Below are 19,668 nucleotides of genomic sequence, written 5' to 3'. Positions count from 1 at the left end.
AAATTATTTTGTTAATAATTATTCATGTAAGGTTAATAATTAAACATGTAAGTGTTGATATTTGGAACTTAATTCACGAGAGTGGTAGGTGGTCTTAAAAGCTTATGTTATTTAGAGGAAGAATAAAAAATTATTTTTTGAATAAATTGTAAATCATATGGGTTAAAAATTTATCCTTTTTTTAAGATGAGAGATGGCTGTTTAGGGATTGCATAGTGTTTCGTTTGTTTCGTCTGTTCTTTTTTTTGAACAGGGACATTTCAGGTCCCTAAATTGAGCAGCATATTGTTGATTGTAAGTCCAATTTTAGTAGTTCTTTTTGGATGAAATAAACGCATACCTACCTACCTAAAAAAAATTGGTTTGATCTTTAATACTGTTAAAACAGTTGTTCTACCATTCAACTATAAAGAGAACAGAAATTCAGTAAGTCGATCCGGCCTTAAGGTTCCTTTTGCTAGCAGCCTTACTTACCTGGGCCTGCCTATTGGAACAAACCTGAAAGAAACTGAAAACCTGGCAATTAAAAATTATGCCAGCAAAATCCGGGCTGCGTATGCCTCCCACACACGAAAAATTAAGCAAAGAGAAAACAGGTTTTAATTTCAAAAAAGCAGTGAACAAAAAATAAACTAGACCTACGTTGCGCGGGCAAAGTGGTGTTGCGGCAACCTTTGTCCGGCTTCACCGACTAAAGTGTTGCGAGAGCAACAGTTTGGTTTTGTTTCTTCGCTATCGATCAGTAATCACATGATCAAAGGCTATTCTTCAGCGTTGAAAAAACAACTACAAAATAGTATCGAAAGAAGGGACTAAATTGACTTTGCAGCCAGTTGAACTTTATCCTTTTCAATCGTAGACATCGTGACGGATGAAAACTCGGAACAATATCTTATATAATCTAGTTGGTATTACAAAGTTATTCCTAATTTTTCAGGATCAAAATACTACAAATGCAATTCTTTTAATTATTACGAAACTATCTCATTGTTTTACATTCTTGTTTGGGCTTGTTTCTTCACTATTGGTTAAATGATGAAGTTGTCAGCCAATCGAAATTTTCAAAACGGTATGTTCAAACAAGAACGCAATCAGTTATCACATGACCAAAGGCTATTCCTCAGCGTTTAAAAAATAACAACTACAAAATAATATCGAAAAAAGGGACTAGATTGACTTTGCAGCCAGTTGAACTTTATCCTTTTCAATCGTGAACATCGTGATGGATGAAAACTGGGAACAATATCTTATACAATCCAGTTGGTATTATAAAGCTATCCATAACTTTTCAGGATTAAAATACCATAGGTGACACTAATTACCACGAAACTACCTCATTGTTTTAATTTATCGTTTGTACCCGTTGCGTAAACAATTAACTCTGTCAGATTTAAAGAGATCGAATACAATGTGCACCAATTTGCACAAATTTCTCGCCCAAAGTGAACCGATTCTTACTTACAAGTCCCTCTCCTGTGATAGACATCAAGTTCACCGGAAACAAATAAATGGGTACACCAGCTAGCAAAAGTTGCAAACCCCTCATCGCTGAAGATGATTGTAGCCCAACAGCCGATTATTAATTACAAGTCCCCTACATGTCTTACCACTGGAACCAAATTGGTTTAACCATCAAATACACCGGAAACAAATAAACGGTACACAAACTAGCAAAAGTGGCAAACGCCTTATTGCCGAAGATGATTATGAGCTAACAGCCGTTTTTCACCCAAAGTGAACCGATTCTTACTTGTAAGTCCCTTTCTCGTGATAGGCATCAAGTTCACCGGAAACAAATAAATGGTTACGACAACTAGCATAGTTGCAAACCCCTCATCGCTGACTAAAATAATTTAATTCTCATCACTGGAAACAAATAATAGATGCACCAACTAGCAAAAGTTGCTAACCCCTCATTGCCGAAGGTGATTATTACCTAACAGCCGACTGTTGCTTACAAGTCCTCTATATATTTCACAATTTGTATCGGCCTAGATTTCGTTTCAGTGTGTACGTTACTACTGAAGTTGTCAACCCCTTGAAACTTTCAAACTGGTATACCTCATGAAGGAATTTTTGTACCAAACAAGAGCTAAGAGCTCATATGGCACTTGTGACGAGGCAAGAAGAGCTAAGAGCCAAAAGCTCATATGGTATGAGCTCTAACAAAATTCTAAGAATTAATAGATTGATTTAAAAGGAAAATCAGAGGCTTAAGGACGGTCAGGATTTAAAATAAGAGCTCTGAGTCACGATGTCCTTCTAAATATCAAAATTCATTAAGATCCGATCACCCACTCGTAAGTTATAAATACCTAATTTTTTCTAATTTTTCCTCTCCCTTTAGCCCCCCAGATGGTCGAATCTGGGATAACGACTTTATCAAGTCAATTTGTGCAGCTCCCTGACACACCTACCAATTTTCATCGTCCTAGCACGTCCAGAAGCACCAAACTCGCCAAATCACTGAACCCCTCCCCCCAACTCCCCCAAAGAGAGCGAATCCGGTACGGTTACTTTAATCACGTATCAAGGACATTTGCTTATTCTATCCACCAAGCTTCATCCCGATTCCTCCACTCCAAGTGTTTTCCAAGATTTCCCCCTCCAACTCCCCCCAATGTCAAAAGATCTGGTCGGGATTTGAAATAAGAGCTCTGAGACATGAATTCCTTCTAAATATCAAATTTCATTAAGATCCTATCACCTATTCGTAAGATAAAAATACCCCAATTTTCACGTTTTCCAAGAATTCCGATTTCCTCCTCCAACTCCCACCAATGTCACAGGATCTGGTCGGAATTTAAAATTAGAGCTTTAAAGCACAAGATCCTTCTAAATATCAAATTTCATTAAGACCTGGTCACCCTTTCGTAAGTAATTAAATAAAAAAAAACAAGTTTTTTGAAATGAAAGTAAGGAGCGACATTAAAACTTAAAACGAACAGAAATTACTCCGTATATGAAAGGGGCTTTTCCTCCTCGACACCCCGCTCTTTACGCTAAAGTTTTTTATTGTTTTAAAAAGTAGAGTTGCGAGAAAGAATCAAACTTTAGCGCAAGGAGCGGGGTGTCGAGGAGGAAAAGCCCCTTTCATATACGGAGCAATTTCTGTTCGTTTTAAGTTTTAATGTCGCTCCTTACTTTCATTTCAAAAAAAATGTTTTTTTTATTTAATTTCTGAAAGTTTTTGAATTAATTCATGTCTGATTTTGGCTTTCCGTACATAAATTATTAAAATGAAATTTGCATATTAATTCTTTTTTGGCTAAATGGCTTTCTCTTAGTTTTGATCAGACGATTTTGAGAAATAAGGGGTGGCGAAGGAGGCCTAGTTACCCTCCAATTTTTCGGTTACTTAAAAAGGCAACTAGATCTTTTAATTTTTAACGAACGTATTTATTAGTAAAAAATATACGTAACTTAAGAATTAACTTACGTAACAAACTTTTATATTCTTATATTTTTGATTATATATATGAGGGGGTTGGTCCCTTCGTTAATACCTCGCTCTTCGCACTAAATCTTGTTTAGTCCCAATTCTTTAAGAATAACCCCTGAATCAGAAAGGCCGTAGAATAAATAGTTGAAATTACTTAAAAAATTTTTAGCATAAAGAGCAAAGTATTTATCTCCTCCTAAATACCTCGCTCTTTATGCTAAAGTATTTTTGGAACCCCTCAAATGCGTAATAATCTCTGTTCGTTTTAAGTTTTCATGCTTCTCCTTACTTTCAATTGAAAAAACTTTTCCATGTTTATTTTTTCAGTGTTTTTTTTTTAATAGTAATGCTAGAAAATCCTGCGCCCTTTTCATTGAATTTCTCTTCCCCCATGAAATATTCTTCCAAGGAAAGATCCTCCAATATAGCCCCCTCCCCTGAACCCCACACCCAAACCAAAAAAATCCCCCTGATAACGTCGGTACACTTCCCAGTAACCATTACTGTATGTAAACATTGGTCAAAGTTTGTAACTTGCAGCCCCCTCCCCCAGGGTCTGTGGGGGGTAAGTCAACCCCAAAGACATAGTTATTTAGGTTTTCAACTATGCGTAACAAAATGGCTATCTCAAAATTTTGATCCGTTGACTTTGTGAAAAAAATGAGCGTGGGAGGGGGCCTAGGTGCCGTCCAATTTTTTTGGCCACTTATAAAGGGCACTAGAACTTTTCATTTTCGTTTGAATGAGCCCTCTTGCAACACTCTAGGACCACTTGGTCGATACGATGACCCCTGGGAAAAAAAACAAACAAATAAACACGCACCCGTGATTTGTCTTCTGGCAAAAATACGAAACCCCACATTTTTGTAGATTGGACCTTGAAATTTTTCTATGGAGTTCCCTGGTACGCTGAATGTGATGGTGTGATTTTCGTTAAGATCCTATGACTTTTAGGGGATGTTACCCCCTATTTTAAAAAATAAGGCAAATTTTCTCAGGCTCGTAACTTTTGATGACAAAGACTAAATTTGATGAAACTTATATATTTAAAATTAGCATAAAAATCCGATTCTTTTGATATATCTCTTAGCATCGAAATTCCATTTTTTAGAGTTTCGTTTACTATTGAGCCGGGTCGCTCCTTACTACAGTTCGTTACCATGAACTGTTTGATAAATACCTCATTTTTCCAAATTACCCCCCGCCCAACTCCACCAAAGAGAGCAGATCCGGTCCGGTTATGTCAGTCATGTATCTTAGACACGTTTTTATTCTTCCCATCCAGTTTCATCCTGATGTCTCCGCTTTAAGTATTTTGTAAGATTCCCCCCCCCCATTGACGCTGGGTCCGGTTTAGATTTAAAATAAGAAATCTGAGTTACGAGGTCCTTCTAAATACGAAGTTTCATGAAGGTCCGATCACTCCTTCGTAAGTTAAAAATACGTCACTTTTTTTTAATTTTTCAGAATTACCCCCCTCCAATAGAGCGGGTCCGCTCCAATTATGTAAATTACGTATCTAAGACCTCTGCTTATTTTTCCCACCATATTTCATTCCGATCCCTCCAATCTAGGCGTTTTCCATGATTTTAGGTTTTCCCACCCCAAACTCCGCCCAATGTCACCAGATCTGATCGGTATTTAAAATAAGAGCTTTGAGTTACGATCTGAGCTCTGAGACACGATATCCTTCCAAACATCAAATTTCATTAAGATCTGATTAACCGTTCGTTAGTTAAAAATACTTCATTTTTTCTATTTTTTCCGAATCAATGGGCCTCCCACTCCCCCCAGATGGTCAAATCAAGAAAATGACTATTTCTAACATTATCTGGTCTGGTCCCTGATACGCCTGCCAAATTTCATCGTCCTAGCTTACCTGGAAGTGCCTAAAGTAGAAAAACCAGGACCGACAGACAGACCGACAGACCGACAGAATTTGCGACTGCTATATGTCACTTGGTTAATGCCAAGTGCCATAAAAATAAATGTCATATACTTTGATCAGCTCATCAAGAGCTATCGATTGCCGTCGAAAAAAAAATCTTTCTGTCTTGTTCAAAAGTTAATTTTTTTTGCTGTAGGTCAACTTTCTAACGTCACCACTTAGAAAGGAGCAAAGGATAAGCTCCAATATCCTTAGCAATGAGAGAACTTTTAAAGTTTATTAGGCACATTTGATACCATTTCTCTACCGCAATCCCAAGTCCAAAAAACCGAATGATAAACTCAGCTGAAATCACGAACAGAAATGGGTAGAACAATAGATGGCAGCACTTTCGGACCGGTGGGAAAATACCACATTTTTGCTTCTGTAAATTTTTCTATTTATCTTCCAAAGAAGATATATTGGCTGTGGGGCCGGGTAACTGCTGCATATATTTAACACTTATAGATTTTAGTCCATCTTCAATTTGAAAGTGGTGCCTGCCTGCTTGCCTGCTAGAACGGAGCTTTCAACTCGAAAGCAGAAACATGGTTTGATGAAACGAAAGCTTGGCTGCACGACTTCAGATACTCCTCTCTAACATAGGCTATATAGCTCCCTCGCACACAATAGGCTCTGGCTCGTGGACAAGCAAAAACCATCCTTTTTGGCCCCAGGCAAGAGTTCTGCGGAGCTTTCCAAAATTTAATGTCATATTCATCAATCCGGCCTGAGGTCCATACTTTCCGTAAAAACCGCACAGGTTACACCCTTACCAGTTTCCAGGAATAATCTGAGATCGGCGGCATAGGAAAAAAATGGGACAAAAACAAAGTGTTGCTCTCGCAACACAAATATAAAAACAAAACTACACTTTAACTAAAAAAATTAAAATATTCCGAACATTTCAGCCCCACGTCCGGGAGCCTTTCTCAACGGAAAAAAAAATTACAAACGAAAAAAAAGAAGATTTTTTTAAAACATAACACAAAAAAAACACGACAACTAAACACACGAAAAGAACAACAACAAATAAATAAGAAGAAATCACATTATAAACAGAACTCCCAGCACTGATGGTAATAACTTAAGACAAAACCAAAGCTAATGTTTATAATGAAACCATGGGTTCCTTTCCTCTGCAACAGTCGGTGTATAAATGGGAATATTATAAACAAAACTCCCAGGACTGATGGTAATAACTTAATTTACTATAACACAGCACTGATGGTGGGCCTGAAATAATCGGAATATTTTTATTTTTTAGTTAAAGTGTAGTTTTGGTTTTACATTTTATTTTTGTTCACTGCTTTGTCGAAATGAAAACCCGTTTTCTCTTTGCTTAATTTTTCGTAAATGTAAAAGCAGCGTGATTTAACAAATTATTTGCGCATGCCTCCCTGGCTTCAAACTTTTCGTATCTAAGCAGAGTTCACCATTCTCAGTTAGTTATATAATTGCCTAACAGTTCCTCAGTTACTTGCCCTTGCTCCTCTTTGGTATTCCCTTAATTGTGGCAAAGAGAAAGCAGGTTCATCTCCTTTACTTTAAATTTGCAAAGTATTTAATGGAACTTCAAACTTGGACAATTAATTCTTTTCTGCAAAATAAGTATCCATTGGTATACCCAGCTAGGGTTGTTGAGAAGCGTGTTTTTGATTTCTCTACCAAATGCCAGAAGTCTTCCCGTCTTTTGTCATTTCTGGTGGTGCCTTGTTTTTAGTTATCAAAGTATGTTTTAATTTCTGTTGTCTCTTTTTTGTTTTTTTTCTTTTCTTGATTTTTACTCTGTCTTTTTCTGGGCTTTCTGCCAAGTTTTTTTGTGATGGGTTATAATTAAACTGATGGTGCTGATGATGAATATGTTAACCAAAATATGTTATAATAATATGTGGAATTCAAGATGTTGATTTCATTACTAATAAATAAAAAATACACACCAATGCTTTGATCCTGGATCTGTGCAAAAAATTGAACAAAAACAGATGCATGACATCCCTTCTCAATGGGTTTATTGTTTTTTTTTTTTGTCTAAAAATAAACTTGCTTGGAAAACTTGGAGAACACAGGACAACAATATATTGAAAATTAAAGACCAGGTGTAATACAAATATAGGGTCAAACATATCCACGTATCAGGCTTCTTACAGTGTATTAAACATGGAAATAACAAGGTTAAAAAACTTACCCAACGGTTCTCTGTAATTTGTTATTCCTCCAATTTCAGAAGATTCTGTTGCGTCAGAACTCACGCGTTGGACAGATAGTCCATTATCAACAGGACCAAGAGGAAAGGGATCCAAATCGTGTTCCTTATACTCTCTAGAATCCTCTTCAATTTCGAGATCAGAGATATACTGGTCCTTCAAAATTTTACGGGAAACTGTAATTAAATTATGCTTTTAAGTAAATCAAACCAGAAGCAACTAAGTAAAATAAAACAAAACAATATGTATCTCTTTCTGAGTTCAAAATTCTTCACAGAGGAGCTACTCTTTTTCGTCATTTTTTTGTTTAGGGGTCCTCTTGGCCATAGAAATTGACAAAACAAGAACTAAGCGAGTTAGAAGAAGTTGGTAGGGCTTAGGGTTCTATTTAGCTTGGTTCGTGTCCATGTCCTAAAATTTGGTGTTTACTAGTATTCTCTTGTCCCAAGACCCCGTAGGGACAAACTTCAAATCAATAAGAAGCAAAGACTTGTTTAGTTTGTTTTTGGGCCTTCAGGAGTCTTTGCCCTTTTATTAAGATTTGTGGTCCCTTGGCGCAAAAATGTGTTTCCTAACAGCCCAAGAACATGACGATACGAACGCTAAGTGAATCAGAAAAATTTGTGTGACCCTTTTTTAGGGTTCCGTTTGGGTTGATCCGTGTCTCCGACCTAAAATCTAGTCAACAAAAGTCCCGAATAGTCCTCTGGTCCTACGAGCTTGCAGATAGAAATTTCAAGCCAATCAAAAGCAAAAACTTGCTCAGTCGGTCCTTGGGCCCGACTTCTAATGCCCTTGCCCTCTACCTCAAACTTTGAGATCCCTTGGCCTAAAACACCTTGTGTTCCTTAATCGATGAAAAATACTTTTTCCCGATACCAAATGTACAATAAATTATTTTTGAATCTGTTATGAAACAAAAACGTCCTGGTAACTATTTAGCCTGCCCATGCTTTCTGTGTTCTCAAGTCTTTTTTCGAGGGAGGGGGCTCTATTAGGGTGAAAGCTCCTTCTGAGGAGAATCAAAATCTTCAAAAGCTGTGCCCAGATATTATACCCTATTCGCTTTTTCACATGTTATCGAATTACAAAACAAGATTGGACATAGATTGGACACAAGACAAGATGAGACAAACAGTCTAAGGCTTCCATAGAATTTGTGTAAATTATTCGAAACAAATGTATTAACATACCTAAGCATACCCAACCTAAACTTGGAAACAACACAGAAAAAACCAATACCAGGAACACGGCAACAGAAATGGAACAAACGACATTGAGAATCACACTGAACTGTAAACGAATTTTTGAATTCTTATCTGTGTTTAAAAATTGAAAAAGACATATTTGTTATCCATGATGTCTTAAGAAATTAAATGAGATGAGTTATGAATCAAAACTACTAAAGCAAAAGGCGTGGAAAAAACTTTCTAGGGTAAAGATGAACAAAACGGGCAATAAAATCTACAGTTCGAAACCAAGGAACAGCCATGACTGGCCACAAAAACAATTTAAATAGGGCACGACTTTAAAAAGGAATTTGTATTTTTCACAGGGTAGCTGTATTAAATCTGTGGTAATGTCATGACATAAAGAAAAGGCTCAAATTTTCTGCGGTTAGATGACAAGCGACAATAAGAATCTATATATAGTAGACTGCCTGCCAAGTTATATATATATATATATATATATATATATATATATATATATATATATATATATATATATATATATATATATATATATATATATATATATAACGAAAAGAGAAATCATCAATGGAACAGAACAAACACATTAAAAAAAAGAAAAAAAAAGAAATGAGATACAAGGAGAAAGGGAAAACTGTTTTCCTAAATTAGTGATTAATATAGACCAGCACTTGAATGAGGCCTTAACCTTACTCATCCATACAACCACATAGGTCAAACAGCATAGCCGTACACAATGTATTAAATCTGTGGTAATGTCATGACATAAAGAAAAGGCTCAAATTTTCTGCGGTTAGATGACAAGCGACAATAAGAATCTATATATAGTAGACTGCCTGCCAAGTTATATATATATATATATATATATATATATATATATATATATATATATATATATATATATATATATATATATATATATATATATATATATATATATATATATATATATATAACGAAAAGAGAAATCATCAATGCAAAAGAACAAACACATTAAAAAAAAAAAAAAGAAATGAGATACAAGGAGAAAGGGAAAATTGTTTTCCTAAATTAGTGATTAATATAGACCAGCACTTAAATGAGGCCTTAACCCTACTCATCCATACAACCACATAGGTCAAACAGCATAGCCATACACAATCAACCATAAAGAATGATCCATGGACAGGCAGTCATGTCGTCAATAAGTATAAGTCGTCATTTACCAAACAATAAAAACAGTAAAGACAAATAATTCAGAGGCAATAACCCAACACAAGGGCTCATCAGGAGAATACACTTGCCTATAGGGTTTCGGCACTTTAAATTCTCTACCCAGTCAAGTGTTGTGCCTACCACAGAATATCCATGGCATCCCCGTGTCAGGTACCACCCTAAAAATACATGCCTATGAAAAAAAAACCCAGCAAATGTAGAACAACCAAGTAACACCAAAACAAGCTTCTCCTCTTTTTAGCAACAATAGGTAAACTAAATGTGATAAATTTTACCAAATCACAAATATTAACTCTTTGCAAAAAACCTGAATGAACTAAACAATTATAGAATTCATCATTACCATGTGACTATTTTTGAAAAATCCGCTCTATTAGAAACACAATTCAAAATAGATGGCGCTGCATCAACTTTTCGCGAACCTCCGAAATTAGCCGAAAATTTCCCTAAGTATTTCCAGATAATTTTTTTGGTATTTTTTTAAAAGTTCGTTATAATGAAAACTAAATTTTTTAAATTGCCAAGTTAATTTATTTGCAGAAAAACCTCATAATATCAATTTTTGGCCTAAGGTTTTACATCTATTTTTAAAATCAATATAATTACTACAAATCCGTGCATAAGGAAGTAACTGTGAAAAAAACACCGAATATGTGATATTTGAGTGTATATTACTTTCAGGGAATGGGAAACTAATCAATTCAAAATCAAAATCATCCGTTTTATTATACATTTTAAAACTTAATTTATTATTATCAGAAATGTTAATATTCAAATCTAAGAAATGATCTTCAAGACCAGCGCCATGACTAGGTTCAAGAGTAAGCTCTGATGGATATATATTTTTAGAAATATCAATGAAATCCTTACAATTTAAGACCAAAATATCATCTAAATTTCTTGTATTATTTGACAAAACATGGTTTTAAATTACTTGGATTATTCTTATCCATCATATATTTATATTCTATTTGACTTAAAAACAAGTCAGCTATAAATGGGCTGGCATCCCCCCCCCCGCATGGGAATTCCCACGATTTGCTTGTACAAATCACCACCAAATCTTATATAAGTATTGTATAAAACAAATTCTAATAACTCAAAAATCATATCTAAGCTGTAACATCTCAAGCTAACTGTAGTCTTAAAGCAATTTGTCCATATAGCTTTTTTATTATAAGTGTCTATTTTTAAGAACCTTTTACTAGATAAGAGGAAAGATTTCTTGATAACCATTTTTAAATTATCTAACACTACAGTGATAAATTAGTATACATTTTCGCAAAATCGAAAGACTCAATTCTTTTAGCTGAAACCATTGTTAAAGAATCTATCACCTGCAGTGAATTATTAACACACCAATATGGATTAAAATTCGAAAATTTTTAATACCAGAATAATAGGTTTTAAGTTTATTTATATTTTCCTTTAAAATTAAAGAGAGGTCAGTAGCAGTAATGTGGGTTGGACATTTAGCTGCTCCAGCAATAAACCGTGGTTTAGGTGGATTCTTATGAAATTTTACAGTCCAATATAGGAAAGGGAACTTTTTTCATTGTCATTTATTTAATATTAAAATTTGTTAAAAGTATTTCTTCAGTCTTTTCAATTAAATTCTCATCCTCTAAATTTACCTTTTCGTAAACATTAGTTGTGCATAGCTCCCTTTTTAAGATATCACAATACAGCTTCTGACAAATTATGGCAAAATTATTATTAGCTTTATCCACCGGCACAATTACAAATTCATTCTGTAGATTAGCAATTGCTTGTTTAATCTTGGCATTATAAAATAATGATTTAGTGTTACTATTTTTTAAGTTAGAATATATTTTTTTCGTATTCTACTAATAATTAAATTCTTCCAACTTTGAAAACTCTCTTATTTTTATTCTCTTTCTTACACCACTTATCAATAAATAAATCAAAATCATTTTCCAAGCCATCAAGAACTCTCGGTGGTTTCAGATGATGAGAAAGACGGAAATTAGCCCCTTTATTGATTATAATTTGAAGATCATCTTGCTTAATTATTGACAAGTCCTCTGTTATAACATGTTTGTAGGTGGGATTTACAAATGGGCCAAGTTGCTTACAGTTACAAACCGGTTTCCAATTTATGTCACTATCTAATCTTTTAAGTATTAAATTATAATTAAAAATAATTTGCCCAATATTTTTTGAAAATTTATAAGTTAAAACTGGACTATCATTATAATTCAAATAACTAGGAAGGGCCTGTTTCACATCCCGCTGATTTAAAATTTCCGGTAAATTAATATCTTCAATCTGCTTACAAGTAAAATTAATAGGTAAATATAATCTGTTATCCTTATTACCAATCTTATCAAACTTTTTCTTTTTTGAAATAAATTTCGTTTTAGTTAGAATGCAAATTGTATCGCATATAACTTTAAAATTATATTCAAGAGCTGTATTATTCTTAACAATCCAGAAAAGTTTGATTAAATTCCTCTTGGATAAATTATTTAGACATTTTATTACAGAAATCATACCCCTAGATTCAAGTAGCTGGCATAGATCTATAGAAAGCATATGTAAATCTAATTCATTTTTTCTATTATTTTTCCTATGTCCTCTCGAACGTTTTTTACGTTTAGTAGTACAAGTAACTAGGTAGATAATACTTTATCCTAGCTTTTCTTATAATATCCAACTAGGCAGATAAGTAAATTCTCTATGTAGTTTGGTGATAATAACTAACTAGCTAGACAATTATATTCCTTATGTACAGCATGAAAATCTAACTAGATGGATAATACTTTGTCTTAGCCTTCTTCATATTATTCAACAATGCAGATAATTATCTTTGCAAATTGTAGATAGGATAAGTATCTAACTAGGTAGATAATTAATTCTCTACTGCAATACATGAACATCTAAATAGATGAATTAGTTAAGAAACTATGCTGCTTTGCAGCATAGTTTCCAGTTTAGACAGCTTGTGATGAAACTATACAATTACCAAAGAAAATGTTTCAGGTAATATAACTTTATTAAATTCTGATTTATAAGCTTTTAAAGTGGCTTTCATATGCAAGTTTAGCTTCTGTGTCAACAACTGTGTGTCTGGCCATGTATTTGCTAAAGTAAAGTTCTGCAATACATAGGCCTACATTTGCACACCATTTTTATGAACATATGATAAATATAGTGCAGAGCAGGCTTCTTAATTAATAGAATTTAAAACTACAAAACTAAACAGACACATCTTTATGGACCTACATGCAAGTTTAACAAGAGCTAAGAGCTCATATGGCACTTGTGACGAGGTCGGAAGAGCCGAGAGCTCATATGGTACGAGGTCGGAAGAGCCAAGAGCTCATTTGGACGAGGTCGGAAGAGCCAAGAGCTCATTTGGCACTTGTGAGAAGGTCAGAACCTAAAGTTAAACTTTATAGCACAAGATCCTTCTAAATATCAAATTTCATTAAGATCTGGTCACCCTTTCGTAAGTTACAAATACCTCAATTTTCAAAATTACCTCCCCCCTCCCAATTCCACCAAAGAGAGCAGATCCGGTCCAGTTATGTCAGTCACGTATCTTAGACAGGTTTCTATTCTTCCCATCCAGTTTCATCCTGATCTCACCGCTTTAAGTATTTTCTAAGATTTCCGGTCCCCCCAACTGTCCCCCCCCCAATTACGTTTGATCCGGTTGAGATTTAAAATAAGATATCAGAGTTACGAGGTCCTTCTAAATATGAAGTTTCATGAAGATCCGATCACTCCTTCGTAAGTTAAAAATACGTTATTTTTCTTATTTTTCAGAATTACCCCCCCCCCCCCGCAATTGAGCGGATCCGTTCCAATTATGTAAATTACGTATGCAAGACTTTTGCTTATTTTTCCAACCAAGTTTCATCCCAATCCTTCCAATCTAAGGGTTTCCCATCATTTTAGGTCTCCCCACCCCAAACTTCCCCCAATGTCACCAGATCCGGTCAGGATTTAAAATAAGAGCTTTGAGCCACGATATCCTTCTAAAAATCAAATTTCATGGAGATCCAATCACCCATTCGTAAGTTAAAAATACCTCATTTTTTCTAATTTTTCAGAATTAACCCCCCCCCCCCAACTACCCAAAAGAGAGCGGATCCGTTCCGTTTATGTCAATCATCTATCTAGGACTTGTGTTTATTTTTCCCACCATGTTTCATCCCGATCCCTCCACTCTAAGTGTTTTCCAAGTTTTAGGTTTCCCCCTCCCAACTCCCCGCCCCCATCACCAGATCCGGTCGGGATTTAAAATAAGAGCTCTAAGACACGATATCCTTCTAAACATCAAATTTCATTGAGATCCGATCACCCGTTCGTAAGTTGAAAATACCTCATTTTTCTAATTTTTAAGACTTACTCCCCCCCTCCCAACTACCCCAAAGAGAGCAAATAAGTTCCGATTATGTCAATCATGTATCTGGGACTTGCGCTTATTTTTCCCATCAAGTTTCATCCCGATCCCTCTACTCTAAGTGTTTTCCAAGATTTTAGGTTTCCCCCCTCCAACTCCCCCCAATGTCATCAGACCCAGTCGGGATTTAAAATAAGAGCTCTGAGACACAATATCATTCCAAACATCAAATTTCATTAAGATCCAATCACCCGCTCATAAGTTAAAAATACTTCATTTTTTCTATTTTTCCGAATTAACCGGCCCCTTCTCCCCCCCCCAGATGGTCAAATCGGGAAAACGACTATTTCTAATTTAATCTGGTCCGGTCCCTGATACGCTTGCCAAATTTCATCGTCCTAGCTTACCTGGAAGTGCCTAAAGTAGCAAAACCGGGACTTTAGGTTTTCCCCCTCCAACTCCCCCCAATGTCATCAGATCCGGTCGGGATTAAAAATAAGAGCTCTAAGACACAATATCATTCCAAACATCAAATTTCATTAAGATCCAAATACCCGCTGATAAGTTAAAAATACTTCATTTTTTCTATTTTTTGCGAATTAACCGGGCCCCCACTCCCCCCCAGATGGTCAAATCGGGAAAACGACTATTTCTAATTTAATCTGGTCCGGTCCCTGATACGCTTGCCAAATTTCATCGTCCTAGCTTACCTGGAAGTGCCTAAAGTAGCAAAACCGGGACCGACAGACAGACCGACAGACAGACCGACAGACAGACCGACAGACAGACCGACAGACCGACAGAATTGGCGACTGCTATATGTCACTTGGTTAATACCAAGTGCCATAACACTACACAGATTGGTAAATTTTTTGTTGTTCATATTATTGACTGCATTTCAATAAAATATTGAAAATAAGAAAGCTGATAGAAGAAGGTGTAGAGTGGCTAGGTTAGGCTTTTTTCCAGAATTATGGAAAAACTAATTGTCAAGAGAATACAAAATTATTTCAAATCAAATCTTCTTTGGCATCCATCTCAACACGGTTTCCGTAAAAAGCGCTTGTGTAATACACAGCTTTTGGAAGTAATTACTGACTTCCATAGGATGTCAGATGAAGGTCTCATGTTTGATTGTATTTATACAGATTTTTCTAAGGCGTTTGATAAAATTTCCATTCTGATTTTACTTCAAAAGTGTGATGTATATCACCTTGGTGCCAGAATATATATATATATATATATATATATATATATATAATATATATATATATATATATATATATATATATATATATATATATATATATATATATATAGTTTCATAATACATAGAGGACAAAAACAACAATTGCTTAAAATGAACAAATTAGGCTATCAAATGAGACAAGATCCAGAAAATGACCTGAAAATGTAAATTCACAATGAGTGAAAATGAGAAACACATAGACCATCAAATGTGATAAGTTTAATCCGAGAAGCAAAGGTAAAGGCCATCAAAAAAATGCCTGAAGTAATGAGAAATGAAAATGATAGGCAAAGAAACATGCGGTTAGGATAGGTAAATTGTGAAAACAAAATCGCAACGAGTCAAAATAAAAGTGAAGAACAAAGAAACATGCAGTTATAATATAAGTGACAAAATAAAAAAGTGACAAAATACAAAGAAAAATGTCTTTACAAGACTTGCGACAACGATTATCAGAGGAAATAAAAAATGAAAGTGAAGAATAGAGAAAGATGTGGTTAGAAGATAAGGGACAGTGAGAACAAAGAAATATACGGTTAAAAGATAGGCGGAAGTGAGAATTACAAGCGACAGTAAGAATCGGAACGTGTAAAAAATGAAAGTGAAGAACGAAAAATTATGTGGTTAGCAGACACACAAAAGCGAATACCAGAACATGACAGAAATGAAAGTGAAGAACACAGGCTGTTACAAGACAAGGACACCAAGAAGCTATACGAGTTAAAAATAAAATGAAGAAGAAAGGAATTTTACGTGAGATGAACAAGGCCACCCTAATCTTCGACACCAATAAACTTTGGCACAAAACCCAGTAAAAACCACTAATATACTGTAAAGCATGTGCTAATTACATATCCTCTAGACCCTTCAACGTTGGATTTATTCACTAGGGAGCCCTTTCCTTTTCCGATGAAAGAGTAGTAAACAAAGGTGGTTCATTTGAAGGCTGCTGTTCGCCTGGTCGAATTGGATTACTACCTCCACAATTTCCAAAGGAATTAGCTCGGGTACCAAAGTAGCTGGAAAAGTTTATCACAAAACCAATTTTGCGGCGTATCTATCACAAACCCCTGAAGGTGATTTTGAACTACCTTCATATAACAAAATGTACATTTTAGATCCTTATGAAACTGTTGAAGAACGCCTTATACATCCTTTAAGTTATTGAATCTCTCATAACCTTATGGATATCCTGGAAGAAATATTGTGAGACACAATCTAGTATGCCAAAGGTTACAAGAAAATACAAGAATTGAAGGATGATTTTAATCAACCTGCTTCTTCACTGGGACAGCAGCCTCGATTAGAAGACAAGCGACAATGAGAATCAATGTGTAAAGGCATGCCGCGTAGCCGTGCCGAAGACCGGCAGTGAAGCCATTTTGCCCAAGTGACACAAGAGCCCATGAGATGGGCTTCCTTTGATTATGAGCTAGCCTTCAGTGCAAGCACAAGGATGCATAAACCCTAAAGAGACATGTAAAACTCTTTAAAACTGTCTCTTCAAAACTGTATTAATTAATACTTTAGGTTCAATAATTTAGACAGTAATTCTAGAGAGACAGATAACTCTGCCTGTTTAAAACCTCATTGGCTTGTTTGCGAGGAACGTTAAACTAGCAACCAAGACGAAAGGTGTTTGTGTCACACCGCTTTTCATTAGCCAGCCTTATATATCACCCAACAGTCCAGAATCACAAACACACTTTTTATATTCCCCGTATTTTCTGGTGAGATGCATTAAACGTATACAATCAGCCCGGTTACATGATTAATGGCCTCTGAGGGTCTTGCTTTTGAATTTCAACCAATTCAAATGGCAATATGTGTCGCAGTTGATCTCTTACATAGAAGACTTCTAACTTCAATTTTTGTTTCTCTCTTTTGAACTTAGTACATTTTTACTTATGCGTCGACATTTAGTCGTATAAGAGGAGGAGAAGAAAGAAAGGAAAATCATTTGAAGAAAAGTGCCTCCTTATCTATGTTTGTAGACTAAAAAAGTTAGAAAATCCTTTGACTCATGGGCTTGGAGAAATTTGACAATAACTAAACTAGGTTTGACACGAGGAGATTCTTTTGATTGTCTGAGGGAAAACCGAATTAGAAAGACACGAGTCTATAGAAATTGTTTCTTATTCTCTTCTTTATTGCAATTTTAATCAAAATGTGAAGACTACTTAACTAAGTCTGGTCATATAAATTCACTTTTAACGCAAACTAGGTATATTTTCTTTTTTTCATTTCATAAAACATTTGTATATTTTACGACCTCTCAAATCTTCACCGTAAAATTCCCTTGTCAAAAATGCTTCAAAATTCCGTGAGGAGGTGCTTGATTTTTTCAGGGAGGATTATATCCGACCAGTCGGTCAAGTCAGTTCGTTATCGAAAGACAGCAACTTAAAATACTTACTTAATTATAAGTAATTAAGAAATAATTATGATATCAATTACTTATGACAGGTAGTATAAAACCATTCAGTTCATACAAAAGGGAAAATAGGGTTTACATGAATACCTGTTTACTATATCAAACAGTTCGTGGTAACCAACTGTAGTAAGGAGCGACCCGGCTCAATAGTAACCAAAACTCTAAAAAATTGAGTTTTGATATCAATAGCTACAACAAAAGAATCGCATTTTAATGCTGATTTTAAATATATAAGTTTCATCAAGTTTAGTCTTACCCATCAAAAGTTACGAGCCTGAGAAAATTTGCCTTATTCAGGAAAACAGGGGTAAACACCCCCTAAAAGTCGTAGGATCTTAACGAAAATGACACCATCAGATTCAGCGTATCAGAGAACCCTACTGTAGAAGTTTCAAGCTCCTATCTACAAAAATGTGGAATTTTGTATTTTTTGCCAGAAGACAAATCACGGGTGCGTGTTTATTGGTTTTTTTTTTTTTTTTTTTTTTCCCAGGGGTCATCGCATCGACCAAGTGGTCCTAGAATGTCGCAAGAATTCTCATTCTAACGGAAATGAAAAGTTCTTGTGCCCTTTTTAAGTGACCAAAAAAATTGGAGGGCACCTAGGCCCCCTCCCACGCTCATTTTTTCCCAAAGTCAACGGATCAAAATTTTGAGATAGCCATTTTGTTCAACCTAGTCGAAAACCATAATAACTATGTCTTTGGGGATGACTTACTCCCCCACAATCCCTGGGGGAGGGGCTGCAAGTTACAAACTTTGACCAGTGTTTACATATAGTAATGGTTATTGGGAAGTGTACAGACGTTTTCAGGGGGATTTTATTTTGCTTGGGGGTGGGGCTGAGGAGAGGGGGCTATGTTGGAGGATCTTTGCTTGGAGGAATCTGTCATGGGGGAAGAAAAATTCAATGACAAGGGCGCAGGATTCTCTAGCATTACTATAAGAAAACAATGAAAAATAAACATGAAAACGTTTTTTCAAATGAAAGGAAGAAGTAGCATTGAAACTTAAAACGAACAGAGATTATTACGCATATGAGGGGTTCTAAAAATACTTTAGCATAAAGAGCGAGGTATTTAGGAGGAGATAAATACCTTGCTCTTTATGCTAAAGTATTTTTAGTAATTTCAACTATTTATTCTACGGCCTTTCTGATTCAGGGGTCATTCTTAAAGAATTGGGACAAAACTTACGATTTAGTGTAAAGAGCGAGGTATTAACGAGGGTACAAACCCCCTCGTATACATAATAAAAATATAAGGTTATGAAAGTTTGTTACGTAAGTTAATTCTTAAGTTACGTATATTTTTTACTAATAAAGATGTTCGTTAAAAATTAAAAGTTCTAGTTGCCTTTTTAAGTAACCGAAAAATTGGAGGGCAACTAGGCCTCCTTCTCCACACCTTATTTCTCAAAATCGTTTGATCAAAACTATGAGAAAGCCATTTAGCCAAAAAAAAAGAATTAATATACAAATTTCATTTTAATAATTTATGTGCGGAGAGCCAAAACGAAACATGCATTAATTCAAAAACGTTCAGAAATTAAATAAATAAAAAATAATTTTTTTAGCTGAAAGTAAGGAGCGACATTAAAACTTAAAACGAA

General features: G+C 35.2%; 1 protein-coding gene across 2 annotated transcripts in view; it reads right to left on the bottom strand.

Annotated features, from left to right (window-relative positions):
- LOC136043877 (protein eva-1 homolog C-like) overlaps window positions 1-19,668 on the bottom strand; it is a 268,061-nt gene that overhangs the window by 72,951 nt on the left and 175,442 nt on the right. For both annotated transcript variants that reach the window (XM_065728853.1, XM_065728863.1), the window contains exon 6: window positions 7,558-7,752. In XM_065728853.1, coding sequence (XP_065584925.1) covers window positions 7,558-7,752 — 195 coding nt within the window. The remainder of the gene's footprint in view (window positions 1-7,557; window positions 7,753-19,668) is intronic.

This window comes from Artemia franciscana, chromosome 1 (assembly GCF_032884065.1).
Source record: "Artemia franciscana chromosome 1, ASM3288406v1, whole genome shotgun sequence".
NCBI lineage: Eukaryota > Metazoa > Arthropoda > Branchiopoda > Anostraca > Artemiidae > Artemia > Artemia franciscana.
Note: the sequence above shows the minus strand (reverse complement) of the source record. Positions and strands in the feature narration are given on the sequence as shown.